A 23,500-nucleotide genomic window follows, 5' to 3' on the forward strand; every position below is an offset into this window, starting at 1 on the left:
AGCAGGAGGCAAGGAGACAGAGCTGGTTCCAAATGTTCCACTCTTTATTTGAAGTTTTACATGCCACCAGCGTACATGAAAGTTGCACATTCAGAACTGGACTCACTACGAGGACAAAGGGCCAGATGCAAACACAAGTGTCAAACGAGCGCACGGGCGGAGGAGCCCCAACCCAGGAGCCTGCAGGGATCTGTGAGCAGGCTGTCACCCTGATGGCACTTGGGGTGTCAGAGATGAACCCCCAGTTTTAGTACCACCTCCCTTTGCCATCTCCAGAGCTGTGAGCTGGGTCTTCTCTCCTAGTGTGGCACCGTTCCCTTTCAAGGAGCTAAACAAGAATTTTTGGTAACGTCTCTACCAGAATTGAGGGTGTTTGGAGACCAACTGCCCATTTAATGCTTTCCTGAATTCCCCTTTCTATCAATGCCAGCAGTTTTTACAAGGAGAAACAATTTCCACCCGCTGTTTAGAGGGAGAGACGACAGAAATAGGGACTCTTACACTGACATTTTATTTTCAAAGAAAGTTTTGATAGAAAAACATTTTCCCCAGCAGCCTTGGGCAGGGAGTTGCAGCTTCCACTTCAAAGGACAAACTTCAAAAACAAATCCAGTGTCCTAATGGTTTTGTGCTACATTACTTAATTGTCATACAGCTAATTAGCAATGCCTGATTTCACATTCTCTGTACATAGATGAAGTTCACAAAAGAAGGGGCTACTTAAAAGAATAAATAAAACAAGGCACCAGGCAGCCAGGCTCTGACAACATTAACATAAAATGTTACACTTTACTATTTAAAAACTGAAATAAAACCCCCATCATGATTAAACCTATATTGATCTGCCTTCCTTCAGATCTCAGAGCTTTGGATCTCTGCAAGGAAGGGGGTAGAACACAACATGGCAAGCGGGGGCTTAGCCTGTGCCTCTGTGTATGTATTTCACCAGCGTGCAGCAGAGATCTTTAAAATTCTAATTATTTCCCTATCACCAAGTAAGATGGGGATCAATAGATGGTACAGACTGACCCCTTTCCTCCAGTGTCAGGGGGAAATTAAAAAAAAAGAAAGGGGAGGGCGAGCTGAGAGCGTCAGAGGTCAATGCCACAAAACAATAGATATTGATGTCTCCATTCATTTCAAACAGCGGAAAGGTCAATGCCTCCCTTGCTTCATGTTTTATGGCTGAAATCCTGCTGCTAACAGCAACAATGTTAGTAGTCAGACCTCATCCATCCTTTTTTATTATTATGATTATTTCTAACCAGGTTAGCCATTTTGAAAATTTGACGAAAGCTGGGAGCAGCAGTGGGGGCTGGGTAGGAGGAGAAGAGGGGAAGCTGCCCTGGAAATTAATGGAAGAGATGGTTTCCATTAGTTTTCAAGTCTCCCTGTCCCCCTACCTGTGCCCCAGTTTGTCCCTCTCTGCCCCCTAAAAAATGAAAAGGGCCTGAGGCAACATCCCTTCACTATTAATCATTATTCCCCGTACAACATCCCAATTGGTTTCTATGGAAATGATTCTCCTGCTGGAGTACCCTGGCTGCCTGTGCATCTCAAAGAGGCAGGAGAGCTGCAGTGGAAGGAGACTGGGCTCTGCAGCACCCAGCACAGCTCCTGCGCTGCTCTCCCAGCTTTGGACACTCTGCTGGGACCAGCCAAGAGGGAATTGCATCCCCCTTAGACAGGTGAAACAACCCTCCTGCACTGGTTCACTCCACCAGTGGGAAAGTCCCAAATTTCTACAGCCCTATCCTACAACAGCATTGCTGGAAGGAAGCACCCAGCACCTCACAGGGATGGTCCCACACACCTGCCCACTGTCCCACAGCTCTGAACATCCATGTGAGGGGACAGGTCCTGCTCTGCTCCCTGGGACCCCACACTCCTGGCAGAGGAGGAGGCAGTGATAGGAATTAAACCCCAGTGAGTGGGGCTGTGGCTCTGCTGCTCTCAGTGCACACCAGCCCCAGGTCTGCCCTCTGCTACCCTGTGAGCAATACCTCACCTGGAGGGGAGGGTTCAGCACCTGGGGAGCCTCCTCTCCTTCCACAAGTGAGCAAACTGGCCGAGCCACAGGATGTGTGCCTGGCTTCCAGAGTGAGATCCATGACTCCATCCTGCCCTGTGCCTCCTCTCATTCCCATCCTCTCCTTCTCCCTGACAGAGAAGTGACCACAGTCAGAGCTCTCCTGAAGAAGAGACAGTCACCACACAGCCCCTTCTCCTAACAGAGCAGCGGATACACTGCCATTTCCTAAAGAGACCATGAAATCAGCTTTGCAAACAGCTGAGGAAGCAGTCCTTTAACCTACCCTCCAAAGAAACCCACAGGAACACAGATGACTTAGCCCCTCTGAATTCCCCACACCAGGGTCACTCCAGACCCTCCCAGCCTGCAGGAACCAAATGCCATTTTGCCAAACAAGACTTTGGACGTGAGCAGAGCAGCAATCTACATCGAGTTTTGCACAAGAACAGAACTGTCCCAGAATATCCTTCTCCCACAGAACCATGGACACTTTGGGGGTGGTCAAAGCAAAGATTTCTGCTGCAGTTCCCATAGATTGGAGGTCTGCTCTGGAAGGCAGCAAGGAACAGTCCAGCAGGGGCTGGGATCCTGCAGAGGCACTCCCTGTAAGAAGGGCACCTTCTGGAATTGAATTCATTTGTTTTAGACTACGGACAGCAGCATCAGCAGGCTCAGAGTTCACCTCCTTAAATGCTCACAGATAACAGGAGGGAGATTTCTGGAGAGATGGGGACAGAAAAAAAGGAGGGGGGGGATTTCATATTAAATAAAACCCAGGAGCAGAACACCCCTGTCTCTGCTCCCCTCTCTTCCTCTACAGCTGCCTGCCTGAGTGCTGAGTGGGCTCTGAGTCCCATGCACTGCTCTGCTCAGAACATATGGAGCTGTGTTTAATAGCCCAGCTCTGCCAATTGGGTACTATTAGGGTGGGTTCTTTTCCCAGTGTAAATGTTGCAGAATATAAATTGTAATTAACACCGATGCCAAAATAGCACTTAGAGAAAATAAGCACATTATTAACATCTGGTGAATCCTGCCTGGAGTGCAAAAGCAGCGGAAATTCTCACTCACCATAAGAGGATTTGTAGTAGAGATATCAAGCACTGGCCCGGAGTTGGGGAGCTGGGGGTGGAAGGACATTTTAGCTCTTTATGACTGTTTGGGATGCTACCTTTATCACCTGGGGGTGACCTTTCTTAGCCCTGCTTATAACTGGCAGCATCATCAGGACTTGTGACCCACTTGCATGAATACAGATGCCCAAACATCATACCCCTGGCAAGAGAACAACAGCACTATAAAACATCCCTGGCTGCTGCTCCCATCCAGCAGCACACCAGGCAGGTGGATATGGATGTGCCAAGCCAAGTGTACAGCATGTTCCACCAGGTGATTGCAACCCCAAGAGCAAAGGTTTCACACCAGAATCAAGCAGCAGCTGGTTTCTGCACACCACTGTCCCCCAGTCCAGGTTTTCCAGGGGAACAGGAAGAGGTGAGCTGGCAGCACTGCCAAGCTCCTGATGATGCCACAGCTGTTTATGCAGGGGAAATCCCCGCTGAGGGTGGGAATGACCTCACTCAACCAAACATCAGGATTCCTTCACAGGACTGAACAGGTTCCCTAAGGCATCAGAGAGCTGCCACCACACCCTCCACCTTCCCTCTGCCCTGAGGCCAGTGGCACAAGCAGGACAAAGCAACTTTGCCAGTGCTTCCAACAAGGAGGAGAAAGCAGCTTTGCAAACACCCTCTGCCCAGTCCTGCTAGTTATCCCAGAAAGAAACACGGACAAAAACCAGGCAGAGCTGAAGTGGCCTGAACTGGACAGAGCAGCAGCTCGTGCTCCTGTCAAAAAGCACACCTGATGTGCTGAAGAGAGGGAAAGAAGAGAGGGGATTCAAACGGGAGTAATATGACAAGAGGTAGAAAGAACGACCTCAGGGGGGAGAGGGGGAGGTAAAACAGCGGCAGGAGCAGGGCAGCAGCTCCTCACACTCAGCTGCACGGAGCTGAAGCTGAGGCAGAGCCTCACACACTGGAGGAGTGCTCACAGCTCAACTGCAGCATTCCCAGGGGAGCTGGCCTCACATTCCTGCTGCCAGCTGCACTCCAGAGACTGTGCTGGCTCCCTGTCCTCAGAGGGGAAGGATGAGAGCCTCAGGAAAGGCAGCAAACCACCAGGGTTGGACCCAGCAAGGCACAGACCTGTGCTAGCAGAGCCTGACACTTACCTGCTCTTTACTGTAACCTCTTTGAGCACAAGGGTTGTCACAGCCTGGCTCAAGATTTACACCTGTGGGACACAATTCCAGGCAGGCTCACACATGGCTGATTGGAAAGCAAGGACAGAAAGTCCTCCAAGGCTGGGAGATGCATTTTGTTTTCAAATCTATCCCATCAGACCAGGCTTCCTATGAACACTGAGGGCAGAAGAGCATTTGGGAGAGGGCATCTTGAGTAGGAAAGGCTGACAAGGAGATGGGCACATCATCTTTGGACGAATCTGGGCCTCCCCAGAAAAGCAGAGCTCAACACATTCGGGATTTGGGTGAATTTAGACAGCTCTGGTCAGCAGCTGCTTTGCAGAAGACAGACCTGGTATGCTACCAAGGAAAATTCTGCCACCCAGATTTGTAGCTCCAGGAATTTGTAACTTGGCTTTTGGTACAGCTGTCTGATGCTTTTAAAAGTGCTCAGTAAATAAGGCAATATGAAAGTGATCCAGACCACTACTGATGCCTGAGGAAGTTCTGTGGAGCAGAGAAGCTGACTGAAATCACACTGTGAAAATACTTCATAACATCTCTAAAATTAGCATGAGCTCAAGGCATGGGATATAAGGACAGAACTGGAACACTACATTCCCATCTACACTGCAAGACAGACTGCATATAAATCAGATCTGAGCCTCAACTTATTCACTGTAGGCACCATCTACCCTAGGACAAGGATTGCCAAAAGAGCTGAGAACTTCTTCCACAAGACCAACGGAAACAGCACCAGCAGGAACATACCATGGTCAAGGTGTTAATGACCTTAATTTGTTAGTAAAAAATAAAGAGTCCTTGTGGTACTTCTCAGTCAAAAAAAAAACCCCTTTAAATATCTGTGACTGCATGTGTGTGACTACAAATGCCTATTTGTAACATAGAAAAGATGTGATGCACTTCAATTGAGCAACACATTTCTGTGCCTCTGAGCTGGCCTAGGCTTTCTACTTTGCCAAAAACAGACTGAAGCAAAGAATGATTTCCACCAAAACCACAAAGCACACTGCCAACGTACACAGGGGCCCTTGGGACAGACACCAGGGGACACAGGGGAAAGAGCATTGTTAAGTCAGTTTCTCTTACCTTTAACTTCAGTAAAATAACAAAAACGATTCATATTAACCGCAAGGAAACACTCATCAGATTCCACAAGCCTTTGAGACAGGATTTTCAGATGCAAGCAATATCCAATAGATGTTTCCCCACTGTAAAGAACCAGCTTTTTTTTATTTTGAAATTGCACCTGGTTGAAGTGATTGTACAGCATCCAGTGAGGTGGCCAGGAGTCAAGGATGGGAAATCCAGGCCAACAAGAAGCTGCTCCATGGGTTCACACTGACTTGTCCTTTCCACGCTGTGGCAGTCACCACCACAAATTGGGAGGTTCCTCAGCCACTCTGCTTTTAAACAAGGTAATTTCATCCAAGTGCCTCATGGGGACATCTCTGATGACCTCTGTCAAGTCCTCGTGAAGCAGAGGGAAAATGACGACGTTTAATGCAGGGCGTTCTGCCTGGAAACTAAATCAGACACAGGTGATTAGCCAAGGAAAAATACCAGTTCTGCAGTGCAAGGGAAGGGGATGGCCTGGACATCGATCATGCAGGATGGGGGCAAGGAAGGAGGAGGCAGGAGGGGCAGCTGAAGCTCCAGGTCTCCCACTCTTCCCTCACTGTGTCAGCAGGGAGCTCAGGCTGGGTTTGCACCCCTTTGCAGTGAGTCTGCTAAGCTGGCACAAGCCCAAATTGCACCTAAAATCGGGAGGAAGGAAGAAGTTTTTAAAAAAATTAATAAAAAATAAATCAAGACAGGTAGGTATTCTTAGAGAATCAGAGATCCCAAGAGCTCTGCCCAAGCTGGGCAAGGTGCTCAGCGATAACAATTTAAACCACCTGCAAACCAGAGGCAAGTTGCAGAGCCATTAGGAAAATCAGGCCAGAGCAATGTCAGGCATTCCCTCGGGGCTGAGCCTGGGATTATCACTTCAGGCTGGGTTGTTCTGCATGCAGAGTCTACACTCTGCAATTAGAGCATAGGCAAGTTTAGAAAGCTCAGATGTGCAGATAAGCATTTAAGTGTGCTCACACTCACACACTGCAGCCTTCTTTTCAATCCAGGCTGCAGAGCAAAGGAAGAGATTTGCACAAGGTAAAGCCATTAAACAATGTAGAAAGAACCGTACAGAAGAAGCCCAAGTGCCCACCAGCAAGTACTTTACATGACAGCAACCTGTGAGGAAGAGAAATGGTGTAATTCAGTGCAATGTAACAAGAGTTCAGTCTTTTAAAGCTGGGGGTGGGGGGGTAAAACTGGAGCATAATTACCCTTAAGAGTTACACCTTAAGATGAAAAAGATTTGTGACTCTTAGTCCTGTGCCACCCAGGTGTTTCCTCGGAAGGGTGTGACAAAGAACAGTTCATTATCACTCACGAGGAGGCAGAGTCACACTGGCAGCACCCGTCCCTGGAGGCTGAACCAAGCTGTGCTGGGCCCAAAGAAAAGCTCTCCCCTCGACAAACTTAGACAGGTGTGTGCCTGGAAGATTCCCAGCTCATCTCTAGCTCTGAAATGGCCAGATTTCTGTCACACACTGAGGAAGGGTTGGAGATCCAGCTGCTGGAAACAGACATGAAAATCCCAGGTAGCAATACAGCCAGCTGAAGAAAGCAACACGAGAGACTGGCATTTCCTGGGAGACAGAGAGGACACTCCCATCCACAAACGATTTGGAGTAGAGCTGCCAAAAACACAGCAGAGAAACTTCTATTCCCAGGCTAGCTGCTCAGTCTTGGGGGGTTGAATTAATTTGCCTGAACCTAAGTAGCTGCAGGAATAAGAATTTCCAGCAACAGAACTACCTGGGGCAATTTTATATCTCTCTGCATCACAGATCTGCCCTTCATGCCTCATGCCTAAGGGCTGGCAGAAAAGGACACGGTTCCCTGAGTGGATCTGGGGACTTGTGTCAGAGCTGTGCAGCTTCTTACTTCCACAGCACTGCCCTCAAGAAATCAACCAGCAAATAACTGCTGATCTGGGAGGCAGCTGGTAAAGTCTGCATTGAAATCACATAAAATACAGCCAAATGTCTCTTTGATAGTCCCTGCTCTGCCTCAGCTCTTCGTGTTTCTTATCCAACACCACAGTCCTGCAGAGAAAATCATGTTAATAGACCAAGTTTACTGAAGTCCAGCAAAGGAAGAAACTGCCATCTCCCCAAGGGAAAGAAACTGCTTCCTTCTTTGTATATAGACTCTCCCAAATTGGACCTGAGTGCTGCCTTCTCACCATGTACAAAACTGTAGTTTATAAGCAGACTTTACATGTAGCTATAAAAACAAGAACCAGACAAGTTTACATGATGAACTGCCACCGAGACAAGTGAAAAACCCCAACGCAGTAAGTGTCCCTCCTAAAGAGGCTGGGCTTATATCAGGGGTTTGAACTTGATCTTAAAATAAGAGAAAAAAAAGAAAGCTTTGTGATTTTCTCCCCCCCCCTCAACAGGAAACTGTATGTTACTGCAAACCTTGTAAATTCCATACCCCAGCAAGTTGACGCCGGAGAATTCTTTCCATGTACAATTTGCGTGATTTAAGGAAAAAAAAACAATCAAATGCACATGGTTCACTATTATTCTCAGTTAAATGTGCGTGCAAAGCCTCTCCTTTAACTGCCTGTTAAAAAACACCCTGATTTTAACGAGCAGCTGTCATAATGTTAAACTGGGATTAGCAGTTCCCAAAAGCAGCCTCCCTCTGCAATCTATGCTCCTTTAGTCCTTCCCCGGAAGGCAATTCCTTTCTTCATACACCTGTCCAGGTGGGCTAGATTAAGTGAGAGGCACTTAGAGCACTGCTTCGAAAGGCCCCAGGCATGGGGAGGAGATAACAAGAAGGGGAAGAGAGTGAGTTAATGAGTTGCAGAACAGCTCCTGTAATCTTCTTGAGGGTTCTTTCCTCATTCCACACCTGGATGGACTTCAAACTCCATCCACCTCTGCAAACGCATGGCTTGTAAAATTAAAACCCGAAGGACAGAGAAGGATGTTGACCCAGGGAGACAAAAGAGCTGCAGTTTCAGGCATGAAGCCCTGTTTTTTTTGGTTTGGGTTTTGGTTTTTGTTTTTTTTTTTTCTCAAGGGAAAAAAGCCAAGGATATGCTTGCCTGCTCTCTCCTACAAAACATCCAGACTAAACTCATCATTATTAATTAAATGAAAGCAAGTTTTCTAGGCAACTGACTAGCAGCCCCTTCAAAACAGATCCTTTAATCAGAAACAACCACTGGGATAACAAAGAAAACACCTCCCTTTTCTCCCCCTCCATGTATATTTTCAGCATAACCTCTGGTCCAGCAGAATCAACACCAAACCACCAAACCAACCACCACCCAGCAAGAATTTCCACAAGGAGGTTTCTGAAGTGTCCCCATGTGGATGTGGACACAGAGCAGACCTGGCCTCAGCAGCTGGTTGGAATCGTCCACAGAGCTGGGAAACAAATGATGAAGCACACCCAGTGTCACAAATTCCTCCTGGCATCAGCATCCCTCTGCTCTTAGATCTTGAACTGGTTGTATGTGGATGAAAGGGTTAATGATGCTTTGCTATTTGTCTCCAGAATTCTCCCAGAACAGGTGTGGACTGGACTCAGTAAGGTTATTTTCAAGTGAACAGCTTGGTAAATAGCCTAACACTACCCTCTCAATTACTTCCAACCACCGTGGCAGGATCCAATATGTAGGTCAGGGACAAAGTCAAAAAGAAAGAGAAAAAGTCTAAAGCAAGGCTGCACTTTGATCAGATTTCCTCGATTTTAGCAAGACAAAAGAGACCCTCCCTGGAATGCAGTTATCTCCTGGCAAACATTGACATGCCTCTCCAGAGAGGACAGTGAGTCCCCAGGAGATTCCACCTGCTGATAGATCCAAAGGGTAGCCCAAAGCCATGGGGAATCTCCCCAGCCAGCCTGGAAAGATGGATTACACCCACCCCCCTGCACCACCTGGAAGGTGACAGCTCTCTGCATTAGGTGCTGCTCAAACCTCTTTTACTTGTAAGGAAAGGATAAGGCATTATCTGGGGCTGAAGAATGTTCTTCCCCTGAAGAATGTTCTTGAGATTTCCACAGAAACCCAAGGTAAATCCTATTTCAAACGAGACATTTCAGCACATCCCACCTCACACAGGCTGGCAAGCAGGACCCAGGGCACGCAAGGAAGGATAATTAAACACTGCCAACAAAAGCAGCACACAGCAGATGAAGTGAGGAAATACAGTGTATCAGGAATGGATCAAGGGCAGATCTCTGACCTCCACAAACCAAGCTCAGCTTATGGAAAAAGAAGCTCTAGAGAAGGAGAGGAAGGAAGGGAATGAGGAGAAGTTTGATTTGGGGGAACAGAGCACAGCAGGGACAGAGTAGATGTGGACTCTGGTTGGCACAACCCTCACAAATGCAAACCAGTCTCTGCTGCAGTCACACACCTTCTCCCCTATCCGTTCTGACCTTCCCCACAGGCTGATGAGCTGTTTTTGGAGAGCCACAAGTTTCTCAAGAGCAGAAGTTTCAGACCAACTCACTTTCTGCCCTGTATGCAGCTTTCTCACCTACACGCACAAAGCCCTGTTAATCCTCTGCCAGGCACAGCCTGTTTTTACTGGAAGACTTGCTCACACCTTGAAGTTCAAGTGTGGCATCTGTCTTGAAAGCTTCAGCCAGCATACCTGAGCCAGCCTGGAAACTCCCTTCCTGCAGCATGGCACAGTGGAATGGAGGAAGTGCCAGGGCAAGCTGGAGCAGCTGGCAGCAGCATGACCCAACACACACACACTCACACTTTTCTCATCTTCTCAGGGATGGCCAGGCAAACACTTAAGATTTGTTCCACTGGCCGTGCCCTGACCTCAGTACAAGGGAGCTGAAAATCCCTCCCTGTTTACAGTGACTGCCAAAGAAACTTCTGCAGGAGCATCTTCCAAAAAAGATTTGGTCTCACCAAAGAAATTGTAGGTGGGATTCTCCCAGGCCCCTTCCCCTGGGAGCAGGGAGAACCTCTGCCTCCCACTCATCCCCCAGAAGCCTCTCAGGGGGGTCCAAACCCTCCCCACACTGACTCTAAAGCAGATTGGCACTAGGGAATTTTTCTCCCTTCCAGCCCTGCCAGAGTGCCAGTGCTAAGCAGACTTTATTTCCAAACCTCAGTAATGGACTTGAAAAGCTCCCAAGGAAAGATGTTCAGATTCCTCTGGTTGCTCTTAACTCCACACAATGAGATATTTTTGCTATAAAGCGTTTTCCTTTAGGAGCATCTTCCATCCCTTCATGTCTACGTAGACAAACCAACATTCTCCCACAGCTGCTGATTTTTGCACACTGAGTCCCATCACTGCAGTCTCCAACCTGAGACCGAGGGGTGTAGATGGGACTCTGGAAATCACTCACACACATCACTGCCAGCTCTCCCATTATCCTGAATGCAGCTTCTTCATTTGCCACTGCGTTGAGCCACAGGGAAGGAGCAATAACACATCAGACTCATCCCGAGCCGAGGCAAATTACATCTCTCTGCTGTGGTTTCCCTGTAAGGCATGAATGGCACTCTGCTACTTCTCCTGTGAGCTGAGGTTTGTATCAAACACGCCTGCAGACTGAGGTTCCTATGTTATTTTGCCAGCTGAACTCTGCATCACTCAAATGTGACCGGACAATTAGAGGGGGAGGGAATAAGAACCCAAAGAGCGATGCCAGAGCGCCCAGGACACGTCCTAGGGGAGTGCTCTGCCAGAGCAAGCTGAAAGTTATTTCCTAATCTCTTCCACAAATTAAAAAGCTACTGCAATAACTGCTCAATTAGATTTATTTTACTATGGAAATGCTTTAAAGCTGCAGTTAATGCTTCCGTTCAGCCTTTTACACCCTCATGAAGAGAAAGCACGACAGTGCTATTCCAATATTATTTCTCAGCCGAGAGAGAGGACAATCCTTGAAAGTTATTTCATGCACAAACCAATCTGCCCGCTGAGGAAGGTTTCAGAACTGAATTCCTTTCAAAACACATGAGCTGGCAGTTACAACGAGGCATTTGGGTCAGCCACAGGAATGCATTTAAAGAAGGGGGTTTGTGAGTACCCCCAAAAGAAGATAAATTAATATGGCAAACTGGGGATGGTCCCACAAGCCCTGCTGACTTGTGAAGTATTTAAACCCACCCATAAACAACATCCCTGGTAGAAGCAAAGGTGTCTGGGCCACACCTCATGCATTCAACCTTCGCCAAGTCCGCCAAGGAATCCTTGGGCAACGCAATCTGACAAGGATGCAGTTTGTTATTCAGTCTGTGACAGAATGATTCAGGGGTTTCCAAGAGCAGGAAATGAAACAGACAATGAAAGCTTGAGCAGGATGCTAATGATTCACTACACCAGCCTGGTGATACATTAAGTCCTCTGCAATCCCACTTGTGCGGGGCTGGAGCTGGGGCTGGCAGGGTGGGATCAGCAGCCACTGCAAGCAGCTCTGGGGCCAGGAAAGCCAGTAGCAGACAGGGACTTCTTCAGGGTCAGAAGGAAGAGAAGGTGCTGAAGGGATGCAAACCAGCTTGAAAATCTTGAATAAGCTCTAGGTGCTCACAGCAGCTTTTTGCAGTGTCAGTAGGACTGCAGCAGTCAGGTGGGCAGCACAGGATCGGCTGAATTCAAAGATGATCTTGCAATCACCTACTGCCCCTAGAGCCCCCTCCAACCCTTCTAAGAGTAAAAGGGATTTTACGAGCCTGGGACCACAATGAGAATCCAGGTGAGCAGAATGCTGCAGGGATATCCAGGGCAAGGGGGAATACTTAGCCCTGAGTGAGCAAAAACTCATCTGTGATAACTCAGTCCTGTGCTAAATGCCAGGAGAGGGACTGGCTCTCTCAGCAGTTTCCAATACTCCATTTCAGCCCTGTGCTCCCACCTGGAAGCCCTGTTTCTGCAACTGAATCCCAGGAGGCTGCTTCATCCCTTCAGCAAGCTCACAGCCACACAGGGCCACTGGAATCAGCAGTTTAAGAAAAAGGGAAGATCCAGCCAAGAGTTTCACGTTAAAAAAGGACAATAACAAGCACGGGGAGATTTAGGTAATGCTACAGAAGACTGAACAAGAAGATCTAATTTAGGCTGAAAGCTCTTCCTAGAAAGTGGCAGGAATCTTATAATGAAAATCACTTCAAACCAAGCAGTGCTCATACCTGACACAGGCACTGGGTAAGTTTGTGTTTATTTTCCTCTGAGTTTGGATTCCCAGAAAAGTGAGAATGTCCTAAATGAGAAAAATTCTCTGCACTTTCCAGCACTGGTTAACCCAAGAGTGACCTGAGTCACAGAATCACAGAATTATTTAGGGTGGAAAAGCCCATTCACCATCTCCCAACAGCTCTCAGACTCCAGGAGTTTACAGCAGCCCTTTTGGGAGATGTGAACAGCTGAGCCCAGCTGCCCACCCAGCACCCCAAACACACTCCAGCTGCACCATGGTTTTTTCCCTTGGATTCATTTCTATAAATCACAGCTCACCTCTACACCTTGACACTTTCCCCCTTCTTTATAAAGAATCCCTAATGACGCCATGTTCTCAGAGGGTTTTTTGTTTTGCTTTGGGCTTTTTGTTTGTTTGTTTTAATTTTATTGTAGCTTTCTTGATCTTTTTCCAAGGTGTTTCTCCAAGGACTTTTCACTGGCTAGTATTGTCTGGTGTCGTAGAGACCTTGAAATCACTACAATGATAGGAGCTATTTAAACACCTCAGCTAAAACCGACAAAATTCTAAAGGCACACAGTGGAAAATAAAAATCTGTCCTTGAAGCCAAGGGGATATTTGCCCAAACATTACCCATCCCCTCTTCCAGCCTGTTTTCTGACAGCAAGGAAAGCACCAGGAAAGCAACTCCTCCTGCACGATTGTGAAGTGCCTGCTAACCCCATGTAGCTGTGCAAGCCTGAAGTCATCCAAATTCCTTGCCCGCAGGATTTTTGGGGCAGAGACATACCAGCATATAAATACGATTATTTAGCATGCAGCCCGTTGGTAAATGGTGGGACCTTCCATGGGTCACAGCTCCATCTACTGACTCCTCCACAAAATAACACTGTGGAAAAGACTGGGAAAGCTCCTGGAAGGCTCAATCCCTTGGACCTGCCTTTGGACACACAGGTCTGTGCAGGAATTTAGAAACAATCCCAGCACGGCAGCTCAGCCCAAAATGGCAAAGTAAATTTACCTTTTCTGCAAAGAGGTCTTGGCACAGCAGCAAGTCCGGGGTCACACCTGAACCTCCAACCACAGGGCCTCAAATTGTGGTATTTCAGTGTTTGTGGAATTAGTGCTGCAGTGGTTTGAACAGAAGAGTTATTTAAACAGGGATAACACGTGCTTGGAGCTGAGCACTCCAGCAAAGTTTGGGTCCAAGCATAAAATGGAAAACATTGTGTTCATTGGGTCTGCTGCTATCTGAAGTGTGGCAGCAGCTGAGAACCATGTGATGGGGGGAAAAAAAAAGTCAATTTACACAGAAACTGAGACTATACCAACGTCACATGTAAAACCTGAGGAAGATCAGGGAAGTGGATGTGGATCACTCGAGCCACAGCTCCCACTCTAACCACTATGTCCTTCTTATGTGCAGAGCATCTCCCTGAACCATAAAGGAGCTCCCCCCTCCCATCCCCACTGAAGGAAAAAAGAATAAAGAAAAACACTGCAATGATTTATCTGCCCAGAGGGAAACAATCTTTACAGTCTTCTCTACAGCTCAGAGGAGACCTTGCCCTTGCAAGCCTCCTGTTTGCTGATGAGGCTCCAGATGAGCCCTGCTCTGCTTATTGTGTTTCATTGCAAAAGAGCCAGAACTGAATCAGAGGCTTTTAATGACTCAAATACACGAATCAGTTTGTCCCAAATAGAAGCAAACTTCAACCAGAAACTGCTCATCAGAAAGCTGGACACCACAGGGTCTGGTTCAAAGCTGTCACAAGACAGAGACATGAGAACAACCTCTCTTTTCAGGCCAGTGGAACAGAAATATATAACACTAACCTCCTTTTACAGTAAAAAGGGACAGTTTGAGAAAAAGTTCAGGCTTTAAGCCATTGCTGTGATGCAGCAGATTTAATTCCCAAGCTCCCATCACCACACCCTGTATATTCACCATCTTCCAGTACAATTCCACAGCTGAAACCAGTCTGTTCTCCCCAGATAGGTTCTGGCTTCTTCTGTTGCCCAAACCCTCCTGTGCACCCACACTTGAAAAAGGACTGCCCTGCACTATATTGCATTTTCAAGCCCTCTCAGCTCTACCTCCTGCAGCAAACTCCTGATACATGGCCAGCCCTGGGTCCTTCCCTTTCCCACTCACATGTCTTCTCTGTTTTAGAGGCACTGGGAGAATGTGAACCACTTTGGCCCCATTTTGCTGCTCAAAACTACCTCTCATCCTAAACACCACCCTTACCACAGCCCTAAAACAGGAACTCTGACCCTCAGCAAGACCTGAAGAATATGGATCAATTGCCCCAGCTCAAGAAAAGGAGCAAACAAAGGCTCGAGGTCCCTCCTCTCACCTCCTCCCTCCCACCCACTCCCCATGTATCACACAGAGCATCCACACACATTCCAAACAAATGGAAAAAAACAAGCATAAATCCCCTCATTTCTTTCTGGCACAAGGATAGATAACTTCCAACTTGCTGCCTGGTGTAAAACTTGGATTAAAGAGACACCAGCTGCACACTCTCAGAGGAAGCCATGCTGTGTGAATTGGAGCCATACCCACAGGTTTAAGCTCACACACAGATTTTACTGCACATCTCTCTGCCTTGGAGTAGCAGACAAAATGCAGTCAAGAGCAAGTCAATTCCTGACCCCATCCCAAGGCACATTTGTGCAAGGATGAGAATGGAATTGCTGGAGAAGTCACGTGGTTAAAGACTCGCTGATGGCTCATGGAAGACTCCAGGCTTTGCTTACACATCATTTTCTGTATTTTGTTTCTTCCATTTGATTACTAGAGACAGTTGCATGAGAACAGGATCTTTGTTGCTTAGGAGAGCATCTGCTCCCACTGCTTATCCTCCTCCTGAAGTCATAATCTTACATGACATCAAAATCGTTTCCAGAGCCACCAATTACAATGTCACAGAGGATTATGACTTCAGGTGTAGAATTTGCAGAAGGAGCAGATGCTCTCTTCAGCAGAAAATAACCTCAAAACCCAACCTTCAAAAAACCCTGTTTTCATACAAGTGTCTCTATTAATAAAACACAAAAGAAGAAAATAAGTTTGACAGCCAGAACTGTAGCTAAATATAAAAATAGTTTTTAAAATTTCCACCAGGCATCAGCTGCTCTTTAGAAAGTTCCCAGGGTTTAGATTATAAAGAGGTAGAGAATGTAGTGAGAATCAGTCCATGACAGAGAAAAAGAGGGAGAAAAGACTGCAGAATGGTCTATTTCTTCTCAGTAAGTGGACATTAAAATTTTGGGCAGCACTGCAGCAGCACCTCAGAAGGGAGGGAAAATAAAAAATGGGAACTGCAGATTTCTGGTTCTTTCCAAGGATCCCCAAAGCACAACTGAAATCAACCCAGTAATGTTTTTACAGATATGAAGCCCCGTGTAAAACAAACTCAAAGAATCCTTGTCACATCGCAAGGAATTTACTCAAATGTTTCCAACAATCCCCATCCCAGAAGGACACAGAGGCTTTCAGAGGCAGCAACAATCTCAGGAGCAGTTTGGTAGGGAGCTAATATAGCCACAGCCTTCCCTGGATTTGATCCACGGAAACAAGCCAAGTGTAATAAGTTAGTTTGAAGCTGGAGGAAAGCTGGGGGAGAGAAGCACCCTTCAGGATGCACTAACAACGCCGTGTGATTTGAAATTTTTATTAGAGCTTAACAGGGCACAGCAACAGTAGGTGACAAAGAAAACAGGCTGAAGGTGGGGAAATAGCCTCATAGAAAAAAAAAAAGATAATAATGTAAAGTCTGCTGCATGGGAAATATTTTGTAAGATGACTGCCATTATTAGAAGATTTCCAAATGCCAAGCGTAATTAAAAGCTCTCTTTTCAAATGCAGTTCACGGCTCACACACAAACGTTTCCCACCACGTGAGCCTCAGAACGCTGCAAGGGGCCAAGCAAAATGCATTTAAGAACTGCCAAACGTGCAAAGGCAGTTTGTACCGATTCTCCCCCCTCAAGCACCCTCCGAAGAAAAAACCCTTCACGACAACCCTTTAAAGGCTTTGAATTGCGCTGCCAGGGGATTATCAGTAAGTGACATTTACAAGTGATTAGAGGACAGAGAATTATCTTAGTCACTTGTGGGAAAGGAGGAAAGCTTCAAGGTCAAATCTCTCAGTACTTAAATGTCGGCAGATGTTTTGTTTACACAAAAAGTGTCATTTGATTTATGATGGAGCCCTGCATCCAGAACTTCAACTCGGCCAGCAGAACTGCAGAGAACATGGGTGGGAATGGAATCAAGAATTCGTATAATACCTTCAAATATTTCACTGATTCACTCTTATTAAAGTAAGAGGCTGGCTCATGTGCCAAACAGTTACACATTACCTATTAGCTCCTTGGAACAAGAGCTCCAAGCCATAGAAACCTTGGCAGGCCAGGGAACGGAGATAAATCTCCAAGAGCTCCAGAAACCCCACATCCACCCTTTTCCGCACTCACCTCCGGACAATGGACTGCTGGAGATTTTTGCAAACGGTAAGAGACTCTCCCATAAACATGTGGCACATGATGACCTCAAGGCAGCTGGCCATGAATGACATCACTGCGTCAGACTGCAGAGTCCCGCTCCGGGAGACGATGCAAAGCCGCTGGAGAGAGGAGCAGTGACTCAGTGCCTGGAAGAACTGGGCACCCGCACAGAAGTAGGGCTGTTCCAGCCTGCAGGAATAAACAAAAACAACTCAATGGGCAATTCATGCCTGGGATGCTCTCAGACAAGAGGGAAAGACACAGCACATTCACGGGGGGCTGGCAAATGGACCCTCCAGTCCTGAAGGACAAGGGCACAAACAGGCAGGAAAGCCCTAAACTGCATCATTTTGGTGCTCACAGGGAGTGACCTTGGAGTAACCTTGGTTTTGCAAGTTTCCCACAAAGTATGGTGGGTAAGACAAGCAGCAGATCCATTCTGGTCTTAAAAGCACAGCCTGGCTTCTGTACCTGACTTCCACCAAGCACTGGAACAGTCTGCTCCAGTGTGCAAACACTGCCCAAACTGGTCATATCTTCAGTTTCCTGCCTGGGGAGAAGCAGGCATGAAAAATACACAGTGCACACAGGCTGATGCAGAACTGGGGCCAACACAGCGACCACAACCAGCCCTGGCAAAGGACCAGAGCTACTGTTCTCCCACAGGAAGAACAACCATCATCAACCCAACCTTTACCTTAAACACCTGGCTCAGGGAAGAGAGACAGCATCCTCTATCATGGTGATCCAAGAGGACAATAAAATGGCTCAGTGAAGCCTTACCTGCCCAACAAGGGGTCTGTGTTTTACCCAGCAGCATAAGTGGGTGACTCCCTCACAGAAGCCAACCTGCAGGGAGCTGAACCTGCTTGAGGCCTGTGCCACCAGGACAGTTCATCTGCTTAGTGCAGATTTACTACCAGGCTTCAGAGCACTTGGGAATCTCAGTCATTGGGTCAGGAAAGCCAAGAGCTCCAGGAAGGTTAATCCAGGAGGTGATAACAAGCTGTAGGGCCCAACCTGATCTGGGTAATCTCTGCATAGGCTTTGTAGTATGCAGGGGTATCTCAGCAACTTAATCCTGTTAATTGATAAATTCTGCTTCAGTCTCAGCTTACAACTGCTGTCAGGTGGCATTGCCTGAAGAGACCCTAAGAGCACATCTACACTTTGGGTAATCAGTTAAACTTCATATCAAGAGAATGGGCTGCCTCTTCAACTTTTTCAACATTATTACTGAGGCACTGTAAATTTAGGACAAAAAGCACAGAATCTGCAGGACCAGGTTTCCAGGTGAACCTCTGGGATGCACCAGCCACACCTGCAATGCTGCCCTGCACTCGCTAGATGGCAATGTTGCTTTGGAATAGCCCCTTAAACGTGTTCCTCAGCCTGGAAAACTGGGAAGGGAAAAAAGGGTAGAAACAGCAGGGAATTAGTCAAAACAAAAGGAAACTACGTTATCAAGAGGAAGTGCTAATTTCTAAAACCATCTTAAGCCAGTATAAAACCTTAGACTTTACTCAGGGAAGAAGAGTGACAGCTTCCACCCAAATCAGTACAAGGAGAGAGCCTTGATGCAGCCTTCATCCCAGGCTCTGTGCTGCCTCCCATCTCTATGGCTCTTGGCCTCCATTTCAAAGCCTCAGGAAGCTCCAGGGCCTAGGATGAGCAAAGCAGCATTGCACACCCCAACCTCCTTCCCCAGGCCTCGGCTCCTCCATGGCTATTTACTCTCCTCAAGGTTAAAGACACATTCACATAACCCAAGACCTTGAGCAACTGAATTCCCAACAGCTGCCACCCCTTGGATGAGACCAGCACACTCCTCTCCCATTATAAATGGAAAGTGGTGGAAAATGAAAACCCTCCTGAGATGTTTCAGTCCCCCTGTCTCCCCTCACTATTGCAGTGGATCAGGGACAGGCACACAAACACCAGTCTCAGGTGATGAGCAGTAATTTCAACCACAATAACTGTGACCTTGCTGTCTCAACTGCACAGCACTTTGGAGCTTTGTGAACAAAGGGGGACAATGGGACTGATAGGTTCTGCAGTTTCACTGGAAGAGGCTGATTTGGGGAAAAAAAAGAAAAAAACCCATCTCCCTAAAGTGATAATGTTTGTGTTCATATGGACTAGTGCAAGGAAACCATCACACTTTCCTTTCACAAGCACATTTTGGCTACCATGAAGCTCCTCTGTGCACTCTTTAGGATCAGACTCTTGGCAGGATCCTTAAAAGCCTATCAGGAGAGAAACACCAACAGGACAAACTCTAAATCTGGAATGTTTTCAGTGCATTATAAAGAAAATAAATTAAAAAACAAAGAGGCAAGATTTTCATACAAACCCAAGGCAGACAAATATCTCATTGGGAAACCCAAAGGAAACTCTACATTATCTAGACATTGTAGGAGTCTCTTCCTTCCTGGAAATTTAAGAAGTGTGCATTTTACACAAAGCCAAAATATCAGCAAAGGCACGCAGTATTTAACCAGCCCTGACAAGCTGCTAGCTCCCAAATAAGCAGCATGCACTTTTCCTTATCTAAAAGGAAGGCAGTCCCAGCACTTTTTGCTTCTAAAACACTGGTTAAAGGGCATATCCTGAGCCCTCAAGGACAACATGCAATGCCTTCCCATCCTCCACAAGTCAGGAAGGAAAATACTCATTTTTCAAGACATTGCATGTACTCTGTACCGGAACACTTTTAATAGCAGCCACAATAAACCACACATCACATTTCTGGAGATCCACAAACAAAACGGGAGATGTTCAAGGGCTGCCCCTCACCTGAGATCTCTCAAACACTTGCAGTGTTTCAGCATGTCCATGAGAGCAGACATATAGACCACCTTGCCCATCATGCCCAGGTTGGCCAAGGAAAGAGTCCGCAGGTGCTGGCACTGCAGCCCGATGTTGACAAGCCCAGAGCCTGTGAGAATATTTGGCAGCTGTGCTAAGGTGAGGCTCTGTAGGTAAGTCAATTGGCTAATGGCAGCCACCTCTGAATCCCCCACGCTCTGGGCCCGGACACAGGGAGGCAACGAGTTCCGAATTGCTGGCTCGTTGCGGGGCATGGCAGAGGAGAAACTGGACCCAATTATCTCCAAGGTTTCCAAAAATCTGAGGCTTCCCATCAGAGCCCAAAACACTGAAGACTCGATCTTCTGATTTGTCTGGTCCCCTAAGTTCCTTGGATATGTCTGTACCCCAATCCGAACTTTCCTTCCAAATGTTTGGGGCACCAAATTAGGTGTGGTGGGAGGCTTCTCCACGCTTGCACCAACATCTGTGATGGAGCAAACTGGTAGTGCTAATGAGAGCAGGTGCTTTAGCCTGGACAGGAGCTGGCACAGGTGGTTCCCTATGCTTTCAGAGCTGTGATGGTGAGCTGCAGAGAGGTTCAGGTGTCTCAGGTTGCAGCAAGACACTACCAGGCTTTCCAAAATGCTGCTGTCGATGTCATCTTCTGCTTTCCGAAACAAGGACTCCGGGGCCAGGCAGTGAACGCAGCCGCTGAGATTCAAACTGGTCAGGCTTTTAAGATCCTTCCCACCATTAATGACCCTCTGGATCAGGTGGCCGCCAGATAAGGTGCATCGGCTAAAGCTGAAGTAGAAAGGGTTGTTGAACTTCAAGTGTTGCAGGAGCCCAGAGCCGTTAATCCAGGCTTTGGGCAGTTGTAAAGCATCCAGACGAACATTTCGGGCCATGGAGTCCAGGAGGTTTTTGGTGGCTCCCGTCTCCGCAAAGCTGCCGGGGGCAGAGATGAGGAAGGCGTGGAGATTCTCAGGTGTCCGATCACTCAGTACTGCCAAGTACAGCCTCACCACCTCCTGATTGACATAGCCAGGAGCCAGCCTGGCGTAGAAGATGCGGAGGTTCTGGTAATGGGGCACGTTGCTCTCGCCCACCATCAGCTGCCCAGAGAGCATAAACCCCTCCCGCGAGCGATCGAGGATCTCAAAGTAGAGCAGCAGTTTCTCAAGGCTGGTGCAGCACGGCACGACCCCGTAGGAGGGTGTGTAAAGGGTTTGCTTCAGCTCCGAGACGCGGCTGAGGGTGGCTTTGCACTCACTGCTCAGCTGGCTGGCATCAAAGCCCGGGTTCACGTCAATGGCCAGGGAGCGCAGGTGCTGCAGCGAGGAGAGCATCTTGGAGAGCCGCAGGGAGGTGATGTGGCACCCGGACAGGTTCAGCTTCACCAGGTTCTTGCACCGTGTGACGTGGTCGATCGTGGAGCTGGGCAGCCAGTAGCACCCGGCCATGTTCAGCTGGTAGATCTCCTTTCCAATGTCCCTCATCAGCTGCTTCACTTTGTCTTTGTTTACCTGCACCCAAACAGAAGCACATTCAGTGAGAGATACGGCAGTGGTGGGCACTGACTCAGTTTCCCAGCTGGAGGTGGGGATAAGAGTGGCTGGGACTTGGATTATGTGGCTCACCCAAAGGTTTGGGGATGGCAGCACAGCCTAAGAATTACCACACTGCTGGCAGCTCAGTCTGCCATGCTTTGGACTTTGGGGATTACACTTCCTTTTGCATCTGCAGCTCTGCATTACAGACTGCTCAGCAGCTGAGTGTGGAAGGGAAAACCACTTCAGTTTTCTACCAGCAAAGCTATTTCAGCAGAACTGGCTATGTGAAGAAACTCAAACTGAAAGAAGAATTCTTCTTCATTCTTCATTCAGCTTCCTCTTTTAGAAATGAGCATAGGGTGCTTTCCTCTGCTGCACTGGCTGATACAGTTCTCACTGAATATATCACCCCTCCTTCCCAAGCTTTATTGTTGTTATAATATGCACACAATTTCTGCATTCGCTGACTGCATGCCTGACAGCAACATGCACAAGATTTTTTTCGCACAACAACACGGAAAACCAATTTTGGGAAAATGGTAACTTTATGGTCATGTTTACTTTCATTTTAGCTCCCAGAAATATGGAGAAGTTAAGTTTTCACTGACAGTATTTTATATAACTAAGGGAGCACAAAACTGTTCTAACAAAGCATACTGGAAAATAAATGCTTTCATGAAACAGCTTGCTGTGTATTTGATTTCAGAGGTCAGGAGCAGTCTATTTATGCATACACATTGAAAAGTTCCACTTCTTGGCATTGTTTTTCAGAAATCAGATTTGTCTTCTCAGCTAACAGAAGAAGCAAGCTACTCTCCCCACCTTATAGTCCTTCTGAAGCAGGACTGTATGTGTTAGACTCTTGTCAAGGCAAAGTGTTGCAAGTTTCCTGCAGGTTCTCCTGACATTGAGGACCAGGTCTGTGCAAGGGACATAGCTGAGGATGTGCAGAAGGATTTCATCTGAGAATTCCATCAAGTTGACTCCATTGCTTTCCTCCTCACTCTCCTCACTTACGACCTCCTGATGGAAAAGAAAAAGAGGAAAAAGAAAAGGAGAATATGGAGGTAGTGCAAGACTTCACATGAAATCATGGTACTTTCACTTGATCTTTCACCACTGGTGAACATTTCCATTCATTCTACTTACTTTGCAACTGGCAAAGCGACTGTCCATCATCTTTTCCTAAATATAACACAGCAATCTCTTTCTACATCCTTCCTCCAAGCGCCACCCGTTTCAATAACCTTTGGAGTTACATAACCATGCACATACACATATAGATACGGCTATATGTATCTGTTTACACATACAGACACACACCAACACTGCAGCCCAACATCACCGCCAGCTCTTGTGCAACACACTCACACCTTAACGGCGAAACCAGAGCCCAAACCGGCACTAACGCCAGGGCAGCTCCCTGCCGAGGGCAGCGGGGCTGCTCCGCCTCACACCCCCGTCAGCCCCCCGGACACACCCGGCGAGGGCGATTCCGGCGCCCTCCGTGCCCCCGAGCCCGGCTCCCGCCCTGAGGGCTCCGGGCTCCCGCAGCCCCGCAGCAGCCGCCGTTACCGGCGCCCCGAGGGGCCGCTGCGGAGGGGAAGCGCGGGGCCAGCTGAGTCCCACAAGCCCCGACTCACCTCTCCGCAGCGCAACATGGCGGCGGCCGCACGGTCCCGCCGCAGCCGCCGCCGCCGCCGCCTGGCCGGGCCCCGCTCGCAGCGGCCGCGTCCCGGGCTCGCTCCCGCCGGCCCGGCCGCTTCACGGCTCTTCCGGCGCGGCCATGACCCGGTTCCGCGGCAGCGCCCGCCCCGCACCGCCATCTTGAGCGCGGCGCGGCCGCGGCGCGGCGCCATCTTGAGGGCGGCGCCGCCATGGTGGGAGTGGCGGGGCTGTGGAGTCGCAGAGCACCGGGGTCGCTCATGGTGGAAAACGGCTCTGAGTTCATCGAGTCTAATCTATCACCGAACATAACCGTGTCAACAGAGCAGAGCACTGAGTGCTATGTCCAGGCTTTCTTTAAGATCTCCGGGGATGGTGACCACCACCCACGCAGGCACCCCCTTGCAG

The 23,500-nt window shown here is 48.0% G+C and overlaps 1 protein-coding gene across 4 annotated transcripts; it reads right to left on the reverse strand.

Annotated features, from left to right (window-relative positions):
- Nucleotides 1-23: 23 nt before the first annotated feature.
- On the reverse strand, nt 24-23,294 carry FBXL18 (F-box and leucine rich repeat protein 18). 4 transcript variants are annotated; one of them, XM_050980013.1, is made up of 6 exons: nt 23,071-23,294; nt 22,250-22,450; nt 19,860-21,400; nt 17,034-17,252; nt 6,487-6,533; nt 24-5,824 (listed from the first exon to the last, which is right to left on the reverse strand). In XM_050980013.1, the coding sequence occupies exons 1-6, from the start codon at nt 23,284-23,286 to the stop codon at nt 5,799-5,801; spliced, it is 2,250 nt and encodes a 749-aa protein (XP_050835970.1). In that variant the 5' UTR covers nt 23,287-23,294; the 3' UTR covers nt 24-5,798. The 4 variants fall into 4 exon arrangements, with proteins under 4 accessions (XP_050835970.1, XP_030085510.2, XP_050835972.1 ...); XM_050980014.1 differs by lacking the exon at nt 6,487-6,533 and adding an exon at nt 13,567-13,671 and having other exon boundaries at nt 5,692-5,824; XM_030229650.2 differs by lacking the exon at nt 6,487-6,533.
- Between the last annotated feature and the right edge of the window lie 206 nt (nt 23,295-23,500).

The sequence above is a fragment of the Serinus canaria genome, chromosome 14 (genome assembly GCF_022539315.1).
Source record: "Serinus canaria isolate serCan28SL12 chromosome 14, serCan2020, whole genome shotgun sequence".
Classification (NCBI taxonomy): domain Eukaryota; kingdom Metazoa; phylum Chordata; class Aves; order Passeriformes; family Fringillidae; genus Serinus; species Serinus canaria.